General features: G+C 20.0%; 6 protein-coding genes across 6 annotated transcripts; all 6 read left to right on the top strand.

Annotated features, from left to right (window-relative positions):
* Positions 1–672: 672 nt before the first annotated feature.
* On the top strand, positions 673–1,736 carry PY17X_1200161 (PIR protein; the record flags this gene model as incomplete). The annotated part of the gene is made up of 3 exons (XM_022955753.1): positions 673–687; positions 823–1,539; positions 1,644–1,736. The coding sequence occupies 3 exons, from the start codon at positions 673–675 to the stop codon at positions 1,734–1,736; spliced, it is 825 nt and encodes a 274-aa protein (XP_022810901.1).
* Positions 1,737–4,531: 2,795 nt separating this feature from the next.
* On the top strand, positions 4,532–5,610 carry PY17X_1200151 (PIR protein; the record flags this gene model as incomplete). The annotated part of the gene is made up of 3 exons (XM_022955760.1): positions 4,532–4,546; positions 4,655–5,437; positions 5,524–5,610. The coding sequence occupies 3 exons, from the start codon at positions 4,532–4,534 to the stop codon at positions 5,608–5,610; spliced, it is 885 nt and encodes a 294-aa protein (XP_022810902.1).
* Positions 5,611–7,983: 2,373 nt separating this feature from the next.
* On the top strand, positions 7,984–9,040 carry PY17X_1200141 (uncharacterized protein; the record flags this gene model as incomplete). Its single annotated transcript, XM_719243.2, has 3 exons — positions 7,984–7,998; positions 8,130–8,864; positions 8,954–9,040. 3 exons carry the CDS (start codon positions 7,984–7,986, stop codon positions 9,038–9,040), a joined length of 837 nt encoding a protein of 278 aa, XP_724336.2.
* Positions 9,041–11,326: 2,286 nt separating this feature from the next.
* Positions 11,327–12,346, top strand: PY17X_1200131 (PIR protein; the record flags this gene model as incomplete). The annotated part of the gene is made up of 3 exons (XM_022956944.2): positions 11,327–11,341; positions 11,462–12,196; positions 12,281–12,346. The coding sequence occupies 3 exons, from the start codon at positions 11,327–11,329 to the stop codon at positions 12,344–12,346; spliced, it is 816 nt and encodes a 271-aa protein (XP_022812773.2).
* A 2,366-nt stretch (positions 12,347–14,712) lies between these two features.
* Positions 14,713–15,872, top strand: PY17X_1200121 (PIR protein; the record flags this gene model as incomplete). The annotated part of the gene is made up of 3 exons (XM_034637617.1): positions 14,713–14,730; positions 14,856–15,722; positions 15,807–15,872. The coding sequence occupies 3 exons, from the start codon at positions 14,713–14,715 to the stop codon at positions 15,870–15,872; spliced, it is 951 nt and encodes a 316-aa protein (XP_034493565.1).
* A 2,619-nt stretch (positions 15,873–18,491) lies between these two features.
* Positions 18,492–19,650, top strand: PY17X_1200111 (PIR protein; the record flags this gene model as incomplete). The annotated part of the gene is made up of 3 exons (XM_034637616.1): positions 18,492–18,506; positions 18,644–19,480; positions 19,564–19,650. The coding sequence occupies 3 exons, from the start codon at positions 18,492–18,494 to the stop codon at positions 19,648–19,650; spliced, it is 939 nt and encodes a 312-aa protein (XP_034493564.1).
* Positions 19,651–21,326: the final 1,676 nt, after the last annotated feature.

Below are 21,326 nucleotides of genomic sequence, written 5' to 3'. Positions count from 1 at the left end.
AACCGTGAAAATTATGCGTAAAATATATTGTAAAATTACTCAGTAAGGTATATTTATAAATTGAAGTATATAGAAATAAAAATATAGTTATCGGAATCATTAAAATGGATTATGAATTTATCTATATTCATTAAAAACAATGTAAATGTATATAATTTGCATAGAAAATGGAACAATGTAACTTTGTAAATGTTATAATTTTAGAAAAAACTATATTATAAGAAACAAGCATATAAAATATTTATATACTTTTAAAAATTATACTAATAATAGATTTATTAAAGCATGAGAAAAAAAATTGTATTTTTCTATATTGAGACATAAATATAAGAGGGTGTATTTTAAATTCATTACTAAACTACTTAATTTTTTATAATAAAATTATAATGGATGTTACTAATAATCATAAATTATATTATACATCTGACCACAATGTATTAAATATCTCCAATTTAAGGCAGCTTAGTAGTTATCAAAAAAAAAGGAATAAACCGTTTCTTTAGTAATAATATTATTCTATATTAATTTAATTATTGAAAAAGTTATAATATATTTAACTACAGACCGTTGCTATATATAGGATTAAAGTATTTATGTCACATATTGGGGGAAGTGTATATAAAACAGCATGATTTTACTCAATTTACAAATCAAAAATAAAATCCCATTATAATGAATAAGGATCTGGTATATACATTTTTTAATAATAATAATTTCCTTTACATTTTATGATATTTATTATATATAAATATTATAAAACTTTATTTTATAAGAGTTTCATTAACGTATAATTTTATTATACTTTTTTAAATGTTTTCATAGTGTGGTATGTTCTTTGCTGTAAGAGGTTGGTTTCCCGATGAATTGAATAATGGAGATTATCAATTTAATGATGGTAATCAATACAAATTTGATAGTAATAAAGCGACATATACTGATATCGATAAAATTAACGGTTTTTGTTTATGGTTGTTTAAAGCAATTTTTGGAAATTCTGTTTCGTTCAATAATTATGCAAACAGTAATATCAATATTGTTGGATATATTTTGGCGTGGTTAAGTTATAAGTTACATCAAAAATCACATGATGAAATCAAGAATTTAAATGATTTTTATAATAAACATATAAAGGATAGTACGCATTATAAAACGAGCATAAATGATACGGAGTATACAACTTTTATTGATCTTATAAATAAAAATACAGATTTGCTGAATATTAATTTTGAAGATATGTCTAAATTTTATGAAGCATTTATATTATTATGTGACATGTATAATGGATTTGATGACGCCAATCCAAAATGCGAGAAATATTTGGAACATGATAATGAATTTTTAAAAAAATATGAAGAACTTAAGAAATATTCTAGTACTTCTGAAAGCAATTCATATACTCAAATGTTGTCTATTTTATCAAATGATTATGATAATTTAAAAAGTAAATGTAATAATTTTTCATCCCTTCTAACTTATTCACTAATTTCAATTGCATTTATATTTGTTGCAATACCAATTTTTTTTGTAATTTCTTATAAGGTAAATAATAAGGAATTAAAAAATATAATATTTAAATATTATTTTCATTATATATATGCAAACGTTAACAAAAAAATCATACACTTTTTAACGTTTTATATTAGTATTCGTTATTTGGATTTCGGAAACGAGCTCAAAAACAATATATAAGAGAAAAAATAAAAAATATAAAGAAGAAACTGATCATTAATATATAATTCGAAGAGCAGTGATTATTCCAGGAATAGTAATAATGGTTGATATATTTTAAGAAATTGTCTATTTCGAAGTAATTTTTGGATAACTTTTATATAGTTTTTATGTTGTGGGTTAGGGTTGTGCTTGTTGGACCTATATTCGGGTTAGAGTTAAGTATTATATCTTTAATTTTTTATAATTTGAACACTAATTTAATATGTGTGCCATTCCGTATGTTTAATCACGAGATGAAGTTTAAATATGCAACCAAAAAAGGGTCACATAACATTTTTTCATAAATTATAATATATATAATTGAGTGTTGCTGCCGATTTAATATGATTAAAATTAAATGTCTATATTGACTATATATGAATTCATATTATGCTTTATTATAATTGCCTATTATATAAGTATTGATAACCCAGAGCTGTATCGAATTACCCACATCATAATATGCAATGTATTTCTTTATTTGGTGAAACATTTTATTTAGTAAAACTTATTATTTGTATCATTTGTTTTAATTTAAATCATATTTTGATAATCGAACAGTATAATAATATTATATATCAGAGTATAAATTATAATTAGATTCATTTGGAACAATTGTCTACATTATAATATACCTACAGGTTAATGGGAATATTATTATTGTTAATTAAACATATTACCAATATATAATAGGTAGTCATAAAATATAGATGCATGGGATATCGATCGAGATTCGACAATACAACAATGCCTATAAAATATGTTTTATGCATCTAATATTTTTAGTAATATATAAAAGTATACATATTAATAAAAAATTATATTATAGATATATGTATATTATCCTTTTAACTTTCGATTGTATATAATATCATTTTCTTTATATTTATATTAAGGTTTTAAATTTAAATAATAGAGATACTTATATATACATTAATTTATTTACTATAAAGATATAACATTAGATTAATCATTATTTATTTTGAATTTTAAAGATTTGAGGTATAAATATATTATATTTAAAATAGTTAAAAAAATATAATTATATTAATAATATTTAATATCATATTTTGTTATAATAATTATAAATAATATGATAGATAGAATAGCGTTATTATTATATATCTATGCATATAATTTAATAAAATGCTTTACTAATAACTAATATTGAGATATTGTTTTATTGTGGAAACTTCATATAATTAAATACTAATATTATTTTTATCGAAAAGGCAAATAATAATTAATTTAATTTGAACTATTATTTTTATTAGGTTATCATATATATATTAATAAATATGTATTATAAATATATCGTTTTACGAGGTAGTATATATGTTATAAAATGTTATACTTTAAACAATGAATCACGGACATATCATACATTGATTTAAAGTATTTATATTAAGGGCATTAATTATTCCGTTGTACTATACAGTGATCTAACAGTAACATTAATAATAGTAATAACAATAGATAAAGTATTAAATACGAAAAATACATTATGTTAATTTGATACATTACATGGGAATAAATTCATTATATATATTATTAAAGGTATAATAAGATTAAAATTGTATGCACAAAACATCAAATTAATTATTATAACATTCATTTAAATATGCTTTAATTCGACAATATTAGAATTAACACTGTCAAGCAAAATAATATTAATAATTCTATAGTTTACTTAAAAATATAGTTAATTATAAAATATAAAAGCATACTATATATTTAGAAATATAATAATTATAGTTATTTCCAATGAATAATTTTAATATATACACGAATTGAAAGTTTTAAAGGTAAAAAATATAATTAAACTACGTAGAATAAGTGAATCTTATATGGCTACATCCTTGTCTTAAAAAATCATACTTCCCTTATCTCTCCTCTCAAAGTGCAATATACCAACCTAATACACATAATTTTCTATTATACTTAAAAATTTTCATCAATACGTATTTATGTATTATATATTTAATATTTACTAAGTATTATTTTAAAAACAATATGCATTAAAATACTTATATAAGCTTATAAATACAGTTTTAGTGCTAATTGTCGTTTTAAACCGTGGGAAATATGTGCAAAATATATTATAAAATTATATAATAAGATATATTTATAAATTGAATTATATATGGATAAAAATCAAGTTATTGAAAATGTTAAATATAATTGGAATTGATATATATTGAATAAAAATAATATTAAAATTATGTATATGCAATTAAAAAAGGGAACAATGCAACTTATTTTATAAATGTTATAATTTTAGAAAAACTGTATTATATATTATAAGAAACAAGCATATAAAAATTCAATATATTTTAAAAAATTATTATTTATATACTTTTAAGGATTATAGTAATAATATAATTTTTTATTTTTAAAATTTATACAGTATTTAAGTTTTAGGAAGTTGTTTATTTTCTATATTAAATCATATGTATAAGGAGATATATTCTAAATTCATTACAATGTTACTTTAATTTTTATAATAATGCTCATATGAATGTTATTAAGGATAACACTTTATGCAAAATTGTATTATATATGCATATGATAATAAATGTTTAAACACCCCCCAAAATAAGGTAATTTATCTAATTACGATAAATAATAATATAATATTCTTTTAGTAATAATATTATATTATTATTCCATATTAATTTAAAATTGAAATTAACAATAATAAAAATATTTTTATCTACAGATAATTGCTGTATATAGGGTTAAATAATTGTATTACCTATTTTAGTATATATATAACATGATACCCCCTTAACCTAGAGATTATAAATTATATTCCATCATAATGGATGATACTCTAGTATATACACTTTTTGATATTATATTTCCTATAATTTTCATTAAGTTTTATTTTAATAACATTTTCTTAATACATATTTTTATCAAATTTTTTAAAATGATTTTTTAGTGTGGAAAATTAGATCTTTTGAGGGAGTATTTACCTGATGACTTGGACAAAACTACACGACTTGATTTTTATGGATATGATAGTTTCGTAAATTACTGCCCTGGTAAAAACTGCAATACTGAAATCGATAAAATTACGGTTGGATTTTTATGGTTACTTGGAGAATATTTTACTAAATATCCACCTAAAAGTGGTGTTATAGACTATAATAAACCATTTTTTCTATATATTATTTTATGGTTAAGTTACAAATTAAATCAGAACACAGAGAAAACATTCACCACAATAGACGATTTTTTTACTGAATATGTAAACAAAAGTGGTAAATATGAAAAATTTACAAATGATGCCTTTAAATTTGGAAATCTTGATGAATTCATAAAGAAACATAAAAATTTGTTGAATACTGATATTAAAGATCTTTCTAAATTTTATGATGCATCCAAATTAATATGTAATATGTATGGTAATGTTGCACAGAATCAGACCGTCAACATACTGTCAAATAATGTGAATGATTTTGCTAACCAATATACAGAGCTAAACAATAAATATAATGATAAAGATACCCCGCATAGTAAAATATTGTCTGCTTTATCAACTGATTATAATAATATAAAAGAGAAACGTAAAAATTATCAAACGCTTCCAGAGATAACAGAATTTTCTGCACTAGCATCTAAATCTGGAGTTACATCATCAAGTTCGTCGATAGGAAATAAATTATTTACAGTTTTATCGATATTTGGTGCAATAGCATTTTTTTTAGGAATTTCTTATAAGGTAAATAATGAGTTAAAAAATAATTTTCATTATATATATGCAAACATTAACAAAAAAATCATATGTTTCTTAACATTTTATATTAGTATTCGTTATTTGGATTTCGGAAACGATTTCAAAAACAAAAATTAAGAGGAAAACTAAAAAATATAAAGAAGAGAATGAAACATTAATATATGATTCGAAGATTAATAATGATTAATATATGTTAAGAAGTTGTCTATTGGGAAATAAATAATTTTTGCATAATTTTTATATAGTTTTTATGTTGTCGAACCCATATTCGTGTTCGGGTTAAATATTATATCTTTAATTTTTTATAATTTGAACACTAATTAAATATATGTTTCATTCCGTATGTTTAATCACAAGATGAAATAAAAATCCAAATATCCAACCAAAAGGGATACTTCCATTAATATGAAAGGGGTACATAACATTTTTTCATGAATTATAACATATATAATTGAGTGTTCATGCCGATGTAATATGATTAAAATAAAATGCCTATATTGTATATATTAATATGGATATTGATTTTATATGAATTCATATTATGCTTTATCATAATTGTCTATTATATAAGTCTTGATAACCCAGAGCTATATTGAATTATCCACATCATAATATACAATACATCTCTTTGTTTGGTGAACACATTAATTTAGTAAAACTTATTATTTGTATTATTATTATTTTTATTTAAATTGTATTTTAACAACCGAACTGTAATAATAGATATTCATAAAATATCGATCGAGAATCGATAATACAGCGTTATCTATAAAAAGCATTTTATGCATCTAACATTTTTAATAATCAATAAAAATATGCATATTAATAAAAAATTAAATTATAGATATATGTATATTATCCTTTAAAATAACAATTATGTATAGTATTATTTTATGTTAATATTTTAAATTCAAATAATAGAGATACTTATATATACATTAATATATTCCCCATAAAGGTATAATATTAGATTAATCACTATTAATTTTGAACTTTATAGATTTGAAGTATATATAAATTATATTTTAAAATAGTTAAAAAATAAAATGTAAATATATTAATAAAATTTATGTTATAGTTTGTTCTAATAATTATAAATGATATGATAAATAGAATTACATTATTATATGACTATACATATAATATAATAAAATGATTTACCAATAACTAATATTGAAATATTTTTTTATTGTGGAAACTTCATATAATTAAATATTAATATTAATTTTATAGAAAAGACGCATAATAATACATTATAAAGGTATCATTTTTGTATATTTGTTAAAGATTCAATTTGGGATTTGTAGTTTTATATTCTAAAAAACTGGATAAATAAAGAAAAGGTTAAAAACTCAATTAATGTTAAATGTCTTTTTATTATTCCATATTAACTCGTATTATATTATCATTGTTTTACCATAGAAATAATAAAATATATAATTCTTAATAAATTATTTGAATGTATATACATTGATAACTATAACAATAGAATATATAAGATAAAAATGAACAATGTAGAGCATTTAAAGAATATTTATATAAATTTATATATTAAAAGAGAAAATGTATCTTATCTCTCTCCTACCAAAGAGCAATATAACAACCTAATACACATAGTTTTCTATTATACTTAAAAATTTACGCCAATAGTTATTTATGTGTCATATATTTAATATTTACTAAGTATGATTTTAAAAACTATTTACATTCAAAGGTTTATTTATGATTATAAATAGCATAACAAGTGTGGGCTCAGTACTAATTGATATTTTAATAGAGGAAAAGGCACGTAAAATATATTATAAAATTAGCCAATAAGGTATATTTCTAAAGAAGTATATAGGAATAAAAATAAAGTTATTTAACGCACTAAATTTCTTTTAAAATTTATCTATATTCATTAAAAACAATATAAATTTATGTATATGCAATTAGAAAATGGAGAGTATAACTTATTTTATAAATGTTATAATTTTATAAAAAAACACATTATATATTATAAGAAAAAAGTATATTCAAATTTAATATATTTTAAAAAATGACTATTTATATACTTTTAAGGATTATAGTAATAATATAATTTTTTATTTTTTAGATTTATACAGTATTCAAGTTTTCGAATTTAAATCATTAAAACATAAAATATAAATATATTCCTTTTTTATGTTCAAACATACTTTAAATTCTTTATAAAAGTATATTAATTTTTATAGTAAATTTATACCAGATTTTAGTAAGAATACAAATTTTTGTATAAAATGTATCATATCTATATTTAGTCAAAATTTTATTAAACACCCCTCTATTTAAGGTAATTTAGCTAATTATAATAAACAGAAATATAACGTTTTTTTAGTAATAATATTATTTTATTATATATTAATTTAATTATTGAAAAGCTTATAATATATTTAACTACAGACCGTTGTTATATATAGGGTTAAACTATTTGCGTCACATATTAGGGGCAGTATTTATAAAAACAGCATGATTTTATTAAATTTAAAAATCAAAAATAAAACTCCATTATAATGAATAAACAAGTGGTATATGCATTTTTTAATAATAATAATTTCCTTTACATTTTTTTATATTGTATTATATATGATTAAACTTTATTTTAATAAAATTTTCAATAATATATATTTTTAATAATTGATTTTAAATGTTTTCTTAGTGTAAAAGGTTCGAGATTGTATGGAGTGATTTTATCGATAATTTGGACAGTAGTGAAAATTTTCAATTTAAAAGCGATGAATGCCAAAAAAAATATTGTTCTAATAATAATTGTGATAATAATTTCGGAAAAATTAATGCTGTATGTTTATATTTTTTTGATGCATTCTTTAAGGATTCTTCTTTGTTTGAACATGTTGCAAAAAGTAACATCAATATTGTTGAATACATTATGATATGGTTAAGTTATATGTTAAACTTAATCAAAAAAGGAGAAAATGACAGTCTAAACTATTTTTATGAAATATATATAAAGGGTGGTCAGAATTATAATAAGGTTATAAATGGTGTTGAATCGTATTATAAAAATTATAAGGATCTTATAGATAGAAAAAAGTATTTTTTAAGTATGAATAAGAGCATTATATTTAAATTTTATGAAGCATTTAAATCATTATGTAGCTTGTATAATGAACTTGATGATGACAATCAAAATTGCAAGAAATATTTGGATGATAATAATGATTTTTTTAAAAAATACGAAGAACTTAAGAAAGATTCTAGTATTACTATAGATAATTCCTATAAGAAATTATTGTCTACTTTATTAAATGATTATAATAATTTAAAAAATAAATGCAACGGTACTTCATCCGTTTCATCGATAGCAAGCAAATTATTCATAGTTTTATCGATATTTGGTGCAATAGCAATTTTTTTAGGAGTTTCTTATAAGGTAAATAATAAGGAATTAAAAAATTATTTTCATTATACATATGCAAACGTTAGCAAACAAATAATATATTTCTTAACATTTTATATTAGTATTCGTTATTTGGATTTCGGAAACGATTTCAAAAACAAAAATTAAGAGACAAGCTAAAAAATATAAAGAAGAGAATGAATCAATAATATACGATTCGAAGAGAGTGACTATTTTAGGAATAATAATAATGATTTACATATTTTAAGAAACTGTCTATTGAGAAGTAATTTTTGCATAATTTTACATAGTTTTTATATTGTGGGTTAGGGTTGTGCTTATGGGACCCATATTCGGGTTAGGGCTAAGTATTATATCTTTATTTAATTTTTTATAATTTGGACGCTAATTAAATATATGTACTATATCCGTATATTTATTCATGAGATGAAATTAAAAATATGTACTCCCAAAGGAGTATTTCCATTAATATGAAAAGGGCCACATAACATTTTTTCATAAGTTATAATATATATAATTAAGTTTTAATATAGATATTGACTATATATGAAGTTGTATTATGAAATATCATAATTTCCTATTAAATAAGCCTTGACAACCCAGAGCTATATTGAATTATGCATACATAATATATTTCTGTATTTTATGAAAATTTTATTTAGTAAAACTTATAACTTGTATCATATTTATTTTGATTTAAATCATGTTATCCAACTGAACTGTAATAATAGATATTCATAAAATATAGATGCATGAAATATCGATCGAGAATCGAAAATACAACGTTATCTATAAAAGGCATTTTATGCATCTAACATTTTTAGTAATACATAAAAATATGCATATTAATAAAAAATTAAATTATATATATATGTATACAATCCTTTTAATTTTTGATTATATATAGTATCATTTTATGTTAAAGTTTTAATTAATATTGATAGAAATAGTTATATATACATTAATTTATTTACTATAAAGATATAACATTAGATTAATTAATATTAATTTTTAAGCTTTATAGTTTTTAAGTATAAATATATTACATTTAAAATTTTAAAAAAATAAAATATAACTATATTAATAAATTTTCATATCATATTTTGTTCTAATAATTATAAATAATATGATATATAGAATAACATTATTATTATACCCCTATAAATATAATATAATAAATTACCCTACTAGTAACTAATATTGAAATATTGTTTTTTGTGGAAAATTAATATAATTAAACATTAATATTATCGGAAAGACACATAATAATACATTATAAAGGTATCAATGTCATATATTTGTTAAAGATCCAATTTGGGATTTATAGTTTTATATTATAAAAAACTGGATAAATAAAGAAAAGGTTAAATACTCAGTTAATATTAAATGTCATTTATTATTCCATATTAACGCGTATTATATTATCATTACTTTACCATAGAATTAATAAAATATAGAATATTAATAAATTATTTGAATGTATATCCATTGATAACTATAAAAATAAAATATATAATATAAGAATGAACAGTGCAAAATATTTAGTGAATATTCAATTTAATTTATATATTAAAATAGCAATATATCTTATCTCTCTCCTCTTAAAGGTAATATAACAACCTAATTAAACATAGTTTTCTATTATACTTTAAAATTTGCATCAATAGTTATTTATTTGTTAATATTTACTAAGCATTCTTTTAAAAATAATATGCATTCAAAGACTTATTTAAGCTTATAAATAGGGCTCAGTGCTAATTGGTGTTTTAAAGAATGGAAAAGATGGGAAAATATATTATAAAATTACCCAATAAGGAATACTTATAAATTAGAATATGTAGGAATAAAAATAAAGTTATTTAACGCATTAAAATTATTTTTTAATTTATCTATATTAAATACAAATAATATAAATTTATATAATTTGTATAGAAAATGGAGCATGTAACTAAATTTGAAAATGCTATTATTTTAGAAAAAACTATAATATATATTATAAGAAACAAGTATATACAAATTTAATATATTTAAAAAATTACTATTTATATACTTTAAGGATTCTAATAATAACTTTCTTAATTTTTTATATTTGTGTAGTATTTGAATTTATGACGTTTGTGTTCTATATTAAAGCATATGTATAAGTATATATATTTTAAATTCATTATAAAAGTATATTAATTTTTATAATAAAGTTATACCAAATGTTAGTAAGAATAGTATTTTTTGTATAAAATGTATTATGCAACCCTCTATTTAAGATAATTTAGCTAATTTCCATAAAATAAATATAATATGATTTTAGTAATACTAATGTATTATTATTTTATATGAAGTTAAAATTAAGAATAATATGTCTAACGAAAGATAACTGCTATGTAAAGATCTTGAGTAAATATACCATATATTCTATGCAATATATATAAACAACATCACCCCGCATAATCTCCAAATTATAACAGAATTTCATTATAATGAATTCTAAAGTGGTATATATCCTTTTTCTTATATTATTCGTATGTTGTATTACTATAAATTATATTAATTTTAATTATAGTACCATTTATGTTAATACATTTTTTTGTTTAATTCGTAAAATATATTCGTAGTGTGAATCAATTAATACGATCGATAAGTATTTTGATGATGATTCGAAAAACCCGGGTGAATATAATTTTATGGAATTATTAAATAGTTTTTTATCTGATTGTAACTGTAGTAGTGATGAAGAAAAGATTATCTCTGGTTTTATAATGTTACTAAATACGCTTGAAGATTTAGAAAGTGATAAAATTGTTGAATGCGCTAGTTTATGGTTAAGTTATAAACTAAATCAAAAAACACAAAATGGAACCACCAAATTATACGATTTTTATAATGAAAATATAATAACAAATAGTTGTTATAAGGGGAATATATCTACTGATAGTGGTCAGGATATTAATACGGATGTTATAGAAAATAAAATAAAATCGATGAATATGGATATTAAAGATATATCTAATTTTTATGATGCATTTAAATCATTATGCAACATGTATAGTGAAATTGGTGAAAAAACAAATACTAAATGCAATAAATGTTTAGAAAATGCTGGAGAATTTTTTGAAAAATGTGAAAAAGTTAAAAACGTTTTTGATATTACTAAAGGAAGTTCTTATTTACAACTATGGTTAAGTTTATCAAAAGATTATAAAGATTTTGAAAATAATTATAATAGTATTTGGTGTGAGGATGGCATACCACTTGTAACTTGTTCACGAAGTTCAGTAACAAAAAATACACTAATTTCAATTGCAATTATATTTGTTGCAGCATCAATTTTATTGGGAGTTTCTTATAAGGTAAATAATAAGGAATTTAAAAATTATTTTGATTATATATGCAAATTTTAACAAATAAATCGTATACTTAACATTTTATATTAGTATTCATTATTTGGATTTCGGAAACGATCTCAAAAACAACATTTAAGAGAAAAGCTAAAAAAATAAAGAAGAAAATGGATCATTAATAAATTATTCCGAGTATTAAGATTGATGTACTTTAAGAAACTGTCTATTGGGGAGTAATTTTTGATCACAATTTTTGCATAATTTTTATATAGTTTTTATGTTGTGGGACCCATATTCGGGTTAGGGCTAAGTATTACATTGCATTTAATTTTTTATAACTTAAATACTAATTTAATATATGTATCATCCTGTATGTTTAATCAAGAGATGATGCCCAAATATTCAACTCCAAATGGGGATAAGCTAATATAAATGGGGTTGTATAACATTTGTTCATAAGTTATAATATATATAATTGAGTGTTAATATATATTTAATATGATTAAAGTAAAATAACTATATTACATATATTAATTCATATTATGATATATTATAATTGCCTATATAAAAGTTAATATTTGGTTATATTGAATTATGCATATTATAATATGTTTCTTTATTTTATGAAAATTTTATTTAGTAAAACTTATAACTTGTATTATATTTATTTTGATTTAAATAATGTTATCCAATTGAACTGTAATAATAGATATTCATAAAATATCGATCGATATTCGACAATATAACAATATCTATAAAAGATGTTTTATGCATCTAGCATTTTTTATAATACAATAAAAATATACATATTAATAAAAAATTACATTATAGATATAGACATACTATCCTTTTAACTTTCGATTATATATAGTTTCATTTTATACTAATGTTTTAAATTCAAATAATATAGATAGTTCTATATATATTAATTTATTTACAATAAAGGCATAATATTATATTAATCACTATTAATTTTTAAACTTTATAGTTTTGAGACACGAATAAATTATTTTTTAAATAGTTAAAAGAAAAAAAATATGTATATTAATAAAGTTTAATATTATATTTTGTTCTAATAATTATAAATTATATTATAAATATGATGCGTTATTATTATATGCCTATACATATAATATAGTAAATAACTAATATTGAAATAATGGTTTATTGTGAAACCTTCATATAATTAAACATTAATATTATCTAAAAGACAAATAATAATACATTATAAAGGTATCACTGTTATATATTTTGTTAAAGATCCAATTTGGGATTTGTAGTATTATATTCTAAAAAATTGTACCAATGGAGAAAGAGTTAAAGACTCAATTCATGTTAAACGTTTTTTTTTATTCCATATTAACTCGTATTATAATTGTTTAATAAATAATCTTTAACCACAAACAGCATTATTTTATCATAGAACTAACAAAATATAGAATTTTTAACAAATTATTTGAATGTATATACATAGATAACTATAAAAATAAAATATATAAGATAAAATGATCAATGCAGAACATTTAACGAATATTTATCTACATTTATATATTAAAAGAGCAAATATATCTTATCTCTCTCCTCTTAAAGGACAATATAACAATTTAATTAAACATAGTTTTCTATTATACTTTAAAATTTACATCAATAGTTATTTATATATTAATATTTAATATTTACTAAGTATTATTTTAAAAACAATCTACATATAAAAACTTATTTAAGCTTATAAATAGAATAATAAGTATGGGTTCAGTGCTAATTGTTATTTTAACATCGGAAAAGATGCGTAAAATATATTATAAAATTACCCAATAAAGTATACTTATAAATTAAAGCATATATGAATAAAAATAAAATCATTGGACTCGTTAAATGGATTATGAATTTATCTATATTAAATAAAAATAATATTAAAATTATATATATGCAATTAAAAAAGGGAACAATGCAACTTAATTTTAAAATACTATAATTTTAATAAAACATGGTATATAGTATTAGAAACTGGTATATGATTATTTAATATATTTTAAAATCGACTATTTATATTCTTTTAAAAAATATACTAATAATAGGTTTATTAATTTTTACATATTTACAGGTTCATGGATATAAATATATTTATTAAAGCATCTGAAACAAACTTGAACTTTTCTATATTGAGACATAACATAAGGGGATCCATTTTAAACTCATTACAAAATTCCTTAAATTTATATAATGGATATTATTAATAATCATGAATCTAAGTATAAATTATGTTATACATATGACCAAAATGTATTAAATATCTGCAATTTAAGGAAATTTAGCTAATTTCAATAAAATATATATAAACTTACTATGGTCTTATTATTGTATTATTACTTTATATTCATTTTTAATTTATACTAAAAATAAAATGCGATTAACTACAGATAATTTTTATATATAGAATCCAAGTTTACGTCCTCTATTTTGATGTAGTATATATGAAATTGATATGATGTACTTAATTTATGGTTCAAAAATAAAATTCCAATATGTCAATTAATAATGTGGTACATATAATTTATTGAATATAAATGTTTGTTATTACACATTTTTGATATTTTATTATCTATAAATTAATAATAAGTTCATTTAATAGAATTTTTTTATTTGATTTTTTAAAATGGTTTCTTAGTGCGAAGAGTTTGATACTTTTTGGAAGTTTTTTCGCGATGGGTTGAAAGAATATAAATATGATTTTAATAATGGAACATTTAAGAAATATTGTCCTAGTAATAGTTGTGTTGCTGATACCGATATACTTAACGCTGGTTGTTTATGGTTATTTAATCAATTTTTCGGTAAAGCTGGTATTTCACTTTATCATAATACTTATAAGGATGCGACTGTATGTGTTATGATATGGTTAAGCTATAAATTAAATCAAAAAACAGAACATGCGACCACCAAATTAAGCGATTTTTATACTAATTATATACAAAATAGCACAGAGTACGCTACCCATAAGCCTAATGATGAAACATATGACAGTTATATTAAAATTTTAGATGAAATAAAGGAATATATGGATATTAATATTAATCATATGTCTAAATTTTATGAATTGCTTAAATTATTATGTAATATGAATACTGCTTATAATGGTAAAAATAGTAGCAAAATTTTAGATTATGCTAATAAATTTGGTGAAGAATATGGAAAACTCCTTAATGATAATGATAATAATATTGACGATAGTTCATACAGTAAAGTATTAAGTGTTTTATCCAAATGTTATGATAATTTTGGAGACTACACACTTCTTAATAATACACCAATAAACCGTCCTCCATTACCAACAAAAAAAACACCCCAACAAGTTAATCAAGAAGTTCCTAAAGAAATTAAAACAACTGAAACATCGAGTGGATCAGATAAATTAGACACTGAAACAACCCTAAGTTCTAACATTACATTATCAGAATCATCACTAGTAAATAAATTAATTCCAATTTTATCGATATTAGTTGCAATACCAATGTTCTTGGGAATTGCTTATAAGGTAATAATAAGGAATTAAAAAAAAATATTATATATATGCAAACATTAACAAAGAAAACGTATGCTTCTTAACATTTTATATTAGTATTCGTTATTTGGATTTCGGAAACGATTTCAAAAACAAAAATTAAGAGAAAAGCTAAAAAAATAAAGAAGAAAATGGATCATTAATAAATTATTCCGAGTATGCAGATTGATGTATTTTAAGAAACTGTCTATTGGGGAGTAATTTTTGATCATAGTTTTTATATTGTTTTTAAGTTATAGGGTCAGGGTTATGTTTATGGAACCCGTATTCGGGTTAGGGCTAAGTATTACATTGCATTTAATTTTTTATAACTTAAATACTAATTTAATATATGTATCATTCCGTATGTTTAATCACATATAAAGTCTAAATATGCAACCAAAAAGTGGATATAACCATTAATGTGGAAGGGGTTACATAACATATTTTATAAGTTATAATATATATAATTGAGTGTTCATGCCGATTTAATATTATTAAAAAAAAATGTTTATATTGCATATATTAATTCGTATTATTCAACATCATAATTGTCTATATATAAAATTTGTTAATAATTACTATATCGAATAATTTATAACGCAATGTTTCTTTATTTGATGAAAATTTTATTTAGTAAAACTTATTATTTGTATCATATTTATTTTAGTTTAAATTATATTACGCCAACATAACTGTAATAATATATATTCATAAAATATAGATGCATGGAATATCGACCGAGAATCGACAATATAACATTGTCTATAAAATATTATTAAGCTTCTAACATTTTTTAAGTTTTAATTGTAGTTACTATTCTCTTGTATTTTACATTTGTATTAATAGAAGTTTATTTATACGCTTTAATTTATCATAAAGGTAGAATTATATTAATCACAATTAATTTTTAAACTTTATATTTTGAGGTATAAATATATTATATTTTAAAATAGTTAAAAAATAAAATATAAGTACATAATAAAATTTAATGTTATAGTTTGATATAATGCTTATAAACAATATATTACATGAAATTAAACGTTATTGTTCTAATATATATAATATTGTATAAATGACTAAAACTGAAATATGTTAATTTTGTGAAACATATACAATTACATATTAATGCAAAGTATAATGGTATGTAATAATTAATTTAATTTGAATTAATAATATTTCTATTAGGTTATTATATAAAAACTCTAAATTTATAATTTAAATATATTGTTATTGCTAAATAATATGTTCTAAATAGTATACTTTAAAACAATGAAACAAAAAAATTACTAATTGATTTAAAGCATTTTGATTAAGCGCATTAATTATTCCGTTGTACTATACAGTGATGTAGCAGTAATAATAATATTAATAACAATAGATAAAGTATTAAATACGAACAAATCATTAAATTCATTTGATTCGAATACGTTGATATATATTAATTATATATATTATTAAACTTGTAATAAAAATAAAATTGTATGCATACAAGATAAAATGAAATATTATAACATTTATTTAAGTATGTATTCATGCGATAATATTAGAATTAACATTACCAAGCAAAATAATATTAATAATTCTATAGTTTACTTAAAAATATAGTTTTTCATCATAAAGCTAAATATAGTTTATTATAAAATATAAAAGCAAATTATATATTTAGAAAATAATTCTAAGTCATTATTAATGATTAATTTTAATATGTACATTAATTGAAAGTTTTAAAGGTAGAAAATATAATTAAAATATGTAGAATAAATAAATCTTATATGACTACATACTTGTCTTAAAAAAGCATACTTCCCTTATCTCTCCCCTCAAAGTGCAATATACCAATCTAATACATATATTTTTCTATTATAATTTAAAATTTGTATCAATACTAATTTATGTGTCATATATTTAATATTTAATAAGTATGATTATAAAAACAATATGCATTAACAGTCTTATTTAAGCTTATAAATACGGTTTCAGTGCTAATTGTCGTTTTAAACCGTGAGAAAGATGTGCAAAATATATTATAAAATTACCTAATAAGGTATATTTATAAATTGAAATATATAGGAATAAAACCAAATCTATTTAATGCATTAAAATCATTTTTTAATTTATATATATTAAATAAAAACAATATTAAAATTATGTATATGCAATTAAAAAAGGAACAATGCAACTTATTTTATAAATGTTATAATTTTATAAAAATAAAAACTATATAATATTAGAAACAATTATATAAATATTTAATATACTTAAAAAAATTACTATTTACATACTTTTAAGAATTATAGTAATAATATAATTTTTTATTTTTTAGTTATATACAGTATTTAAGTTTTAGAAGGGCAATCATTAAAACAGAAAATATAAATATATTTCTTTTTTATGTTCAAACATACTTTAAATTATTTATAAAAGTATATACATTTTTATAATAAAGTTATACCATATGTTAGTAAGAATAAAAATTTTTGCATAAAATGCATCATATCTATATTTAATCAAAACAGTATTAATCAATCCTCTATTTAAGGTAATTTAGCTAATTGTCATAAAATAAGTATAATATGATTTTAGTAATACTACTGTATTATTATTTTATATTAATTTAATTATTGAAAAACTTATAATATATTTAACTACAAACAGTTGTTATATATAGGGTTAAAGTATTTGAGTCACATGTTGGGGTGAGTCTATATAAAACAGAATGATTCTACTAAATTTAGAAATCCAAAATAAGATTCCATTATAATGAATAAGCAAGTGGTATATACATTTGTTAATAATAATAATTTCCTTTACATGTTTTGATATTGTATTATATTTAAATATCATTAAACTTTATTTTAATAAAATGTTCAATAATATACATTTCTAATAACTGTTTTTAAATGTTTTCTTAGTGTGAAAGCTTTCAGAGTGTATGGGATGTTTTCCCCGATAAATTGACCAAAAATAGTGAATATTATGAATTTAATGATGATAATTTTTTAAATGGTTATTGTTTTAACAATAAATGTGATCGTGATCATCCTCTCGATAAAATTAATGCTGGATGTTTATTTTTGCTTAATAAATTCTTTGGGAGTTCTGGGCTTTCGAATAAGGCAAAAAATAATATAAATTTTGTTGATTATATTATGATATGGTTAATTTATATGTTAAGCCTAAAGAGCAATCCAGATAAAAACAGTCTAAAACATTTTTATACTACGTTTATAAAAAGTGATTTCAAGTATAAAAGTACTGTAGACCATGTTAAAGGTTGTAGTAATTTTAAGGATATTATAGAAAATAGACATACTTTAACGAATGATGATATGGATAATAAGATTATATCTGAATTATATAATGCATTTAAATTATTATGTGAAATGTATACTGATTTTGATGAAAACACGTTAAATTGCAAAAAATGTTTGGAAAAAGCTAATGAATTTGTTGAAAAATATAATGAACTTAATGGAAATTCTAGTATTACTAATGATAGTTCCTGTAATAAACTATTGTGTACTTTATCAAATGATTATGATAATTTTAAAAAGAAATATGATGATATTCAAAGTTGCAATTCTTCACCCCTTCCAACGATAGAAAAATCAGAAAAATGTGTACAAAGTTCTCATTTAATTCTTGAACAAATATCTGGAGATACATCAAGTTCGTCGATAGGAAACAAATTATTTACAGTTTTATCGATATTTGGTGCAATAGCATTTTTTTTAGGAATTTCTTATAAGGTAATAATAAGGAATTAAAAAAAAATATTATATATATGCAAACATTAATGAACAACCGTATGCTTCTTAACATTTTATATTAGTATTCGTTATTTGGATTTCGGAAACGATTTAAAAAACAACAAATAAGAGAAAAAATAAAAAATATAAAGAAGAAAATAAATAATTAATATATGATACGAAGAGTAGTGATTATTTCACGAATAGTAATAATGATTCATATATGTTAACAAACTGTCTATTGGGAAGTAATTTTTATATAGTTTTTATGTTGTGGGGGTTGAAGTTATGTTTGTGGAACCCATATTCGGGTTAGGGCCAAATATTACATCTTTATTTAATTTTTTATAATTTAAACACTAATTTAATATATGTATCATTTCGTATGTTTAATCAGAAGATGAAGTTAAAAAGTCAAAATATGCAACCAAAAGGGGAATAATATAATATGAAAGAGGTCACATACCATATTCCCCATAAAGTATAATATATACAATTGTGTGTTTATACCGATTTAATATGATTAAAATAAAATGTCTATATTGCATATATTAATATAGATATTGATTATATATGAATTCATATTATTGAATATCATAATTGACTATTACATTAAACTTGTTAATCAGGGACTATATTGAATTATGCATATCATAATATGTTTTTTTATTTTATGAAAATATTATTTAGTAAAACTTATAACTTGTATCATATTTATTTTAATTTAAATCATGTTATACAACTGAACTGTAATAATAGATGTTCATAAAATATCGATCGAGAATCGACAATACAACATTATCTATAAAAGATGTTTTATGCACCTAACATTTTTAATAATCAATAAAAATATGCATATTAGTAAAAAATTAAATTATAGATATATTTATACTATCCTTTTAATTTTCGATTATATATAGTTTTATTTTATGATAAAGTTTTAAATTCAAATAATAGAGTTATTAATATATACATTAATTTATTTACTATAAAGGTATACTATTGGATTAATCACTATTAATTTTGAACTTTATAGTTTTGAGGTATAAATAAATTATATTTTAAAATAGTTAAAAAATAAAATATATGTATATTAATAAATTTTTTATCATATTTTGTTTTAATAATTATAAATAATATGATAAATAGAATAACGTAATATTATATACCTATACGTATAAACTGGTAAAATATTATTCAATAACTAATATTGAAATATTGTTATATTGTGAAACCTTCTTATAATTAAATACTGATATTAATTTTATAGAGAAGGCAAATAATAATACATTATAAGGGTATTAATGTTATGTTTTTGTTAAAGGTCCAATTTTGAATATGTGGTTTTATATTCAAAAAAATAGATAAATAAAGAAACTGTTAAATACTCAATTCGTGTTAAATATCATTTTATTATTCCATACTAACTTGTATTATATTATAATTGTTTTACCATAGAATTAATAAAATATAGAATTTTTAATAAATTATTTGAACGATATACATTAACTATAACAGTAGAATATATAAGATAAAATTATGTATAATATTTAGCGAAATATATATATTAAAGAGCTAATATATCTTATCTCTCTCATATCAAAGTGCAATATAAGAACCTAATTAAACATAGTTTTATATTATACTTTAAAATATCATCAGTAGGTATATATGTTTAATATTTACTAAGCATTATTTTAAAAATTATTTACATTCAAAGAGCTATTTAAGCTTATAAATACGGGTTCAGCGTTAATTGGTGTTTTAAAAAATGGAAAGGATGACAAAATATATTATAAAATTACCCAATAAAGTATATTTATAAAACGGAATGTGTAAGAATAAA

This window comes from Plasmodium yoelii (genome assembly GCF_900002385.2).
Source record: "Plasmodium yoelii strain 17X genome assembly, chromosome: 12".
NCBI classification, from domain to species: domain Eukaryota; phylum Apicomplexa; class Aconoidasida; order Haemosporida; family Plasmodiidae; genus Plasmodium; species Plasmodium yoelii.
Note: the sequence above shows the minus strand (reverse complement) of the source record. Positions and strands in the feature narration are given on the sequence as shown.